This window comes from Eleutherodactylus coqui, chromosome 3, assembly GCF_035609145.1.
Source record: "Eleutherodactylus coqui strain aEleCoq1 chromosome 3, aEleCoq1.hap1, whole genome shotgun sequence".
Taxonomy (NCBI): Eukaryota; Metazoa; Chordata; class Amphibia; order Anura; family Eleutherodactylidae; genus Eleutherodactylus; species Eleutherodactylus coqui.
In genome coordinates, this window is record NC_089839.1 from 202,906,405 (window position 1) to 202,914,344 (window position 7,940).

The 7,940-nt window shown below is 47.5% G+C and overlaps 1 protein-coding gene across 2 annotated transcripts in view; it reads left to right on the forward strand.

Annotated features, from left to right (window-relative positions):
• ARIH2 (ariadne RBR E3 ubiquitin protein ligase 2) overlaps positions 1–5,237 on the forward strand; it is a 30,504-nt gene extending 25,267 nt beyond the window's left edge. For both annotated transcript variants that reach the window (XM_066596811.1, XM_066596813.1), the window contains exons 11-15: positions 157–308; positions 398–541; positions 3,011–3,079; positions 3,154–3,237; positions 4,632–5,237. In XM_066596811.1, the coding sequence (XP_066452908.1) occupies positions 157–308; positions 398–541; positions 3,011–3,079; positions 3,154–3,237; positions 4,632–4,703 (521 nt within the window). In that variant the 3' untranslated portion in view covers positions 4,704–5,237. The remainder of the gene's footprint in view (positions 1–156; positions 309–397; positions 542–3,010; positions 3,080–3,153; positions 3,238–4,631) is intronic.
• Positions 5,238–7,940: the final 2,703 nt, after the last annotated feature.

The following is a 7,940-nucleotide window of genomic DNA, read 5'->3' on the forward strand; positions in this document are numbered from 1 at the left end:
GTCAGATTAGGCAACATTATATTTCTGCATCTATATTGACTCATGAGCTGTCGTTACAGTAGCTCCAGCTGCTGCACAACTACATCTCCCAGCATGCACCTATGGCCACAGGTGAAATATGGTTGTTTGTACAATAATATAGTATTTTGCGTTCAGACTTCTGCTGGATGTGCCTTGGCGACTGGAAAACCCACGGCAGTGAATATTACGAGTGCAGCCGATATAAAGAGAACCCTGATATTGTAAACCAGAGTCAGCAGGCTCAGGCCAGAGAGGCCCTCAAGAAATACCTCTTCTACTTTGAGAGGGTAAGTAAGCATTATTGGCGCTTCCAAATGCATTATGCAGAAAAGCGTATAACTGACCCACATCTCCTCCTCATTTTGCTGTTCGGCAGTGGGAAAATCATAATAAGAGTCTGCAGTTGGAAGCTCAGACCTACCAGCAAATTCAGGAGAAGATTCAGGAACGGGTAATGAACAACCTTGGAACCTGGATTGATTGGCAGTACCTACAAAATGCTGCAAAGCTGCTGGCAAAGGTGAGACGTTCCTGTATAATACACTATGTCAAACAATCCCGCTCCGGAAAAAGGAGTTGTTTTGCTGCAAAACTGGGCATGCAGTTCCATCTTGGGCAGATATACAAATGCTTAGAGCAATATGATTAGATAGATGGCTTTGTTACCTGAGGCCCTGAAAGTGGTCTGTCTGTCCCCCCCCCCCCCCCCCCCCCTTGGCTTATAAAAGGCTCTCAGAGGCTCCTTGTGTGTAGTGACCTCTTCTTCCGCTTGTTGGCCACTAGACGCCTCTACGACGGAGAGAAGAGATGTCACCCCGTTACCAGAGGGGGGCGCATTATTGGGATGTGAGAAGCTGGATGGTTGTATCGATGAATTGTCCCCCATCGGGCCGTTCTGACCAGACTGTTAGGAGGTGTTGGGACCAGTGGATGTGTGAGGCACACAAGTCTCAAAACACCCTCAACAGGCCACCAGTAGAGAGGATCATCTGGTCCGTCCGGCAAGCACAAGTAGCTCCAACTGTCTCGTTATCCGGCCATCCAGAGATAAGAGGCACCATCTTTACAGACCCGTGTCTGCCGGTAACATTTCTAGGCGCTTGGCTGAAGGACATTTAGTCTCATGGCGCCCATTACGTCTACTGCCTTTGACCTTCACCATCACCTCTGTTTGCAGTGGTGTCGTGAACGACCAAACTGGACACCACAGACTGGAACTGGTTTGTCTTCAGCGATGAATCCAGGTTTAGTTTGGGCACTGACCATGGCTGTGCTCATGTCTGAAGACCTCGGGGTGAGCGCCTCAATCCTGCCTATACTGTGGAGCGGCACACTGCCCCCTGCTGGTGTGATGGTCTGAGGGGCATCACATGACAGTCACCCCTAGTAGTGGTATGAGGGACAATGACAGCTTAGTGATGTGGCTGCAGGATGTCCTGAACACATGTGTTCCTCTCATGTCGGCTTTCAGGAGGCATTTCCCAGCAGGATAATGCTCGGCCGCACACACAAGGGGGTCACAGGAGCCCCCACAACATTGTCACACTTGTGGTCACCAGATTTATCGCCAGTAGAACATGTACGAGATCTGGGATGCCAACTTCGACAGCCTATGAGTTTGCACGATCTAGAGGCTCCGTTAAAGCAAATGTAGAGTGTTATACTGCACGATACCATACAGAGCCTGTATGCCCCCAAATCACATCTTGTACCGCCTCTAGCTTGAATACAACAGGGTAGTAGAGCCTCCATGCCTGCACGTATCACATTTTGTATCCAAGCCAGAGGTGGTACAACAGGGTCCTAGAGCCTCCATGTCTACCTGTATCACATCTTGCATCCACGCTAGAGGTGGTACAACAGGGTACTAGAGCCTCCCATCAAGGGGTCAGTTTTCCACAATAAATTCTCAATCAATTACTTATATTAACGTTACAATCACAGAGAAAGTTTCATTCTATTCTGACAGCTTCCAGAGGAGGGATTAGTTTTTTTGTTGCTCTTTTGACAATGTGTGTGTGCCAACTCACAGGTCTGGTATCGTCCGGTGCTTGCACAGCCATATTTTGATGGGGGTTCAATCTCCTTTCACATGTCTCCAGTTTCTGTTCCATGTCTGGTTTCTCAGCTCCTCTTGCTGCCTGCCATTCTCCTGTTACCTGCTGTACGTTGAGGCAAGAACGGTGTCATCGCATCTCATGATTGTCAGTGATGTTGCATTGCGACCTATTGTGATGCGACAGTCGCAATAAATCCAAAATTGTAGGCAAATCAATCCAATACTGGAATGCAGATCATGTGCGAATGTGGCTTTTTTGTTTTGCCTGTCCTTCTCCAAAATAGTCACATAAAATGAAGTCTCACACATTTTTCAGTCATGCAGGTTTTTTTTCTCCTAGATTTGATTTGTCTTGCATATTGTTGGCATGGCTGGCACATTTTAAAGTGTTGTGCCAGGATCACAAGTTATCCCCCGTCCACCAGATATGGGTGTGTTTAACTTGTTGGTTGATGGGGGTGAGAGCCTTGCTGATCTCTGGAACAGGGGTTCAATGTCCCCCTCTGCCCGTCACTGCGGCGTTTCTTCCCACACACTGACGGCAGAATGAATGGAGCACAGACACGGCATGTGCGGTCGGCGCTCTTCCTTTCAATGGCGCTGACAAAAATACTTGAGCGCTTGCTGCTCGACTATCTCTGGCAGTCCTATCGAAAGTGAATGGAGCGGCAGCATGCTAACATGACCATAGCTCCATTCCATCTCCTCCTCACTGCAGGGGGTGCAATAAGACCATAGTGAGGAGGATGGGGGACACTGGACGCTCATTCTTAGATCAGTGGGGGTTTCAGCAGGGCCCCCCCCCCTCCCCGATCAGCAAGTTAGCTCCCATCCTTTGGAGGCAGGATAACTTAAGGTACAACCCCTTTAAGTAGCTGATGTTCATTCTATTCTGCTCCTAATGCCACTTCTGTTTCTTTGTACATTCAGTGCCGATACACTCTGCAATATACATATCCCTATGCTTACTACATGGAGTCCGGCCCACGCAAGAAGCTGGTAAGTTCGTGTTTTATACGTCTAGAACCGTAGTCTGTTCTGTAATTGGTAACTCTTGCTGACTTTTTTTGCAGTTTGAGTATCAGCAGGCCCAGCTAGAGGCAGAAATTGAGAACCTTTCCTGGAAGGTAGAGAGAGCCGACAGTTATGACAGAGGGGTGAGTATTGGGTTAAGCTCTTAAAGGGAATCGGTCACATCCCCGACAGCACCAAAAACTAAGTTATCGTGCTGTTAGTGTAGGTGATGGGCAGCTGGGTGATGTGTTTTGTTTTTTCCTTATACTCTCCCGCTCCCACAATCCAGCACTGTCCCTCTATGAAGTCCTGGCAGTACATAAAAATCTGACTTCTCAGAGTCCCATACAAGTCTATGGGAGAGCGCGCATGGGACTGTAAAGAGTCAGAATTACGTGCTGTGCACCAACTTCTAAGGACACCGCTGGATCGTGGGAGCGAGTGACTATAAAATAATACATTACCTGGCTCCCTGTCGCCTTCACTAACAGCACCATGACTTAGTTTATAGTGCTGTGGGGACGTGATGGGGTTCCCGTTAACCCTGTTTCTGTGGTGGATGTGAAACTAAAGTTTGTGACGCAGACGGGCTGATGTGACTCTTGTATGCCGTACTGCAGTGAAGTTTTGCATAGCAGCAGGAACCTTTTTGTACAACTTTCTCTTAGACACTCTTAAGACTGAAGGCACATGTTAGTATTTTTGGGCCATGTGCTGTCTAATTTCAGACACCACATGGTCCCATTATTGCCTGAGACTAGTCACATGCACGACTTTTCACATGTACCGATGGCCCACGTGAAAAAACTCATGGCATGTCCTGTTCTCATTCATTTTCATGGACGAGAACAGGACGTGCAATGGTCATGCGTATCTGACAGCACATGGGCGACTGTGTACTGTCCAATGTGAGTTGTGCAATAGTTTCTCGGGTGCAACTCTCTTTACAGCTGTATGCCTTGGCCTTACTGCAACCAAAGCTTTAAGATGTCACTTTATGGTATATTAAGGGGGCTGTACCAAAAGACTTGTAGCCTATGCTTAGGATATGTGAGAAGTCTGATTGTAGGGGTCTCGCCACTGAAACCTCACCAATTCTGAGAAATGGGGTCCGGTGTCTCCCCCTCTTCATCACTGCACACCCCGCAGTGATATGGAGATTGAATAGAGTTATGGTCACATATAAGTGGTGACGCTTCATTCATTTCAATGGGGCTGATGGAAATGGCTATCTCCAGCCGTTCCATTGAAGAGGAATGGAGCGGCACATATCTATTCAATCTCCACATCACTGCAGAAGATGCAGCAAGCCTGCAGTGAGGAGTAGAGGGGGACATAGCACCCCCGTTCACAGCATCAGTGGGAGTCTCTGCAATGAGATCCCTGCTGATCAGCTGATCACCTGCAATGTGGATGGGTGATGAGTCACTTTTGCTACAACCCCTTTTAAAAAAAAATTAAAAAGCATGAAATCGTGGCCATAAGAGTTAGGTTGTGGACGGTGACTGATGAGGACGTCTGCTTCCTCCTCCCGCAGGACCTGGAGAATCAGATGCATATAGCCGAGCAGCGTAGAAGAACTTTGTTAAAGGACTTTCACGATACATAGAAGGCTGAAGCGTTTCCTTTGGGGAAGTGAGCGCATGTTATGACGTGAGGAGGAATTGATGCTGCAAAGAAACACAATAGCTCTGAGGAATGTGAAGACAACCAGAGAATCCACTTTTCTTACCCCGCTCGTTAATTTTGGAACGTGTCCGTTCGTACTTTTTTCCCTCCATCTTATTTTTTTTCTTCTAAGTCCCAGGCGCTTTCCTTTCCCTGAGTAGATGCTGTCAGCGGTGCGCCGGTCCAGACATTGCTCGCTCTTTTCCAGTTTTTTTTTCCCCCTCCCTCCATCCCTCTTTTTTAACCCTTTCAGTGCTCCACCAGCCTGCAGACAGTTGCTTGGGCAGTGAAAGGGTTCGATCTTAAGTTTTCGTTGTTCTTTCTTTGTTCCGGATGGCAAGTGTTGGAAAAGTAGTTCAATTTTTTGAATGGCTGTTAATAGAATTAGATTATTATGCAAACCGTCATTTTGAACTGTTGTACAATTATACAGAAAAAATAGAATTACAAAAAAAACACTTTTTAAAAACCTTAATTTGTGGAAGATTTTCTTTTTTTTCTTCTGTTTGTCCTTTTGTACCCTGCTGCTATGACATGCATGAATACGGGGTTACTGAATCTCCATGTTTAGGGCTCCTTTTTGTAGAGCTGCCATCTGTGAGAATGATATATGTATATCAGTGAATTTACACACAGTTCTCTTTTGAATGAGGTTTGGGGAAATTCCTGCAAAGGCTACAAAAACATCCCCATCCAGGTGAATGAGACTGAAAATCAATCTGCCACATGTGAAGTCACCCTAAGGGCACTTTCCCATGGGGCACATTATCTGCCAGCCTTCTACAGCTGAAAATCTGCAGGGGCAAAATGCACATTTAAACGGAACCTGTCACATCCCTACTGCACCCTAATTGGACTTATGGTGCTGTTATGGGACATGACAGGGAGCCGGGTGATGTGTTGATTTTTTTATACTTGCCTGCTCCTGCTATCCAGCGTGTTCCCCCTCTGAAGTCTGCACCTGTCAATGGGAAAGTGCGCACGGACTTCAAAGAAGGACACAGCTTGATCGCTGGAGCAGCTGAGTATAAAAAATCCATCACTCGTCTCCCTGTCGCGTCCCATAACAGCACCTTAACTCCGTTACGGTACTGTGGGGACATGCAGGTTCCCATAAAATCCCTGGATTTAGAATTGGCAACGTACGTCATATACGGCTGTGGATTCTTTGCAGAATTTTTCCGCTCTCTGCATGAAAGTTCTTAGTTTTTCTACTTTTTGTCCCCCTGCATGTATTGTAAATGCTGCAGCTTTTCCACAGCAGGTCCTGCTGTGAGAATTGTGCATCATTTATATGCCCAGTCAAGACACAGTAAGGCTTCCTTCAGACATGGTGGCTGTACTCCAGAAAACTGGCATTGAATGTCACATTTTGGCACACTCCAGTGCACCAAAATCTTCAACTTTTTGTCTTTTTAATTAGCCAATCACAGCGCTCGCTTTGTTGAAAGTGGGGTATTTAAAGCTGAGATGGCAGATGGGGAAACTGGAAGTAGGACCTACTTTTGGGGAAACACGGTACCTTCTGCTAGTTGTCTATGTTGGCACCTCTCCATTGGTAGTTTGAGGCACTTCGTGCTTCTTTTGGATAGGCCAGTGCTGCTCATGTGAGCGAGTGCTGGCCAATCAGAACAGGTATAATGCATTGGTAATTGGAAAAGTGCAGTGGCCATATTGGGAGACTGAAAATTGGGCCTGGTAACCAGTAGATCTGCAGCAGAGACAAAGGAATCCTGCCGATGTCTGTTTTAGCCACAATCTAATAATGCCGATTGGCATCAACTTCTACTGCCAGACACTCTTTAATTTTTTGTAAACCTAGCTTAACTGTGTTAAAACCATAAAAGCAGCCGCATTTACCTGGTGGTCCTGCTCCTTATTTACGACCGACTGCCTGCTGTACCGCTTGGATGCTGAGAGCCACGATGCCTTTTTGTCAACACTGCGCCTCCCCGTATGGAGGCATCTACACAAGCCTCATACAGCATGCTGCCCAAGATATGGGACCGACAATGAACAATTAAGGGGCTTGTGCCAAGTCCAAATCCCCCCCCCCCCCCCCCTGCTATCCATCTCGTGTCCTGTCACTGTGCTGTAATGCCTTGGTGCCAGGGCTGCATTTCTAATAACAAGCACATGCCCGCTCTCTGTGCCAGCCTGTTCCTGTAGATAAATGAGACGTCGGCCTGGTAAGTGCGCTGGGATTAGATCATGTGAGATGCGCACAACGTCTCAATCACTGAATGTGTGTCTATAAATACCCGGGGGGTCGTGCCACACTGAGAATTGTGTGGGATTTGATGAAGACCAGCTCCTCCACCGTTATCTCGGGGGAATGCGCTCAGTTCGGGCTCCTGCTTTGTGATAAGTCCAAGATTGCCGGTATTTTTAGATGTAGCCATTGTGTGGTATGCAGCGCTGTCATCTGTCTGCTTCTGGGTGACTACAGCGTGTGACGATCACAGCTCCTGGATGGTAAATCTGCCTAGTTATGCCCCACTATTCGGGTAGGCAGGGATACCCCTACCATGAGGCAGCAGGGTGCAGGATCTCTGAGGGGTGGTGAAAGGGTTGCCACCCGGCCTGTGTTTACGCCAGGCAGCTACCAACAAGCATTTCACTCACTCCGGCCTTGGCTCCAGTTGTATGACGGACCACTGCTGTAATCGGTCTGTGCCCCCTGCCCTCTCCCCCCAACCTGTTTGTTCTTGCTTAGAGGTCGGGGGTCACAGATAGATTACAGCAGACGGCTATGGCCTGTGTGATATGCTTGTTTGGTTGCTGCTATTGGGGGGTGGGGTGTAACTGTTACTAGTGGCACCGCTATAGGGCTCCTGATAACTACTGGGGTCATTAAAGGGGGTCATTACTTTGTCACTTCAGGCAATTCTCAGTGATACAAATATGTGTTCGGTATTCGTACTTTCATCGCCTGTAAAATGAGTGTCTTGGTTTTTTTTCCACCATTTCACACTTCGCCTTAGTCAGCATAAAGGTTGGGGGCACTCCTGAGGGTATGTGGTGCTTCTAGTCAAACGTGCCGTTCAGGAGTCTGGGGAAAGGTGAGTGATGACTAACATGGCTGCTACTAACCTACAAGAGTCCAACTTTCTTTAAGGAAAATAAGTTCAAGGACCATGAGAGTTGGGGAGTCCTAGGAAGTCCAGGAAAGCTAGAT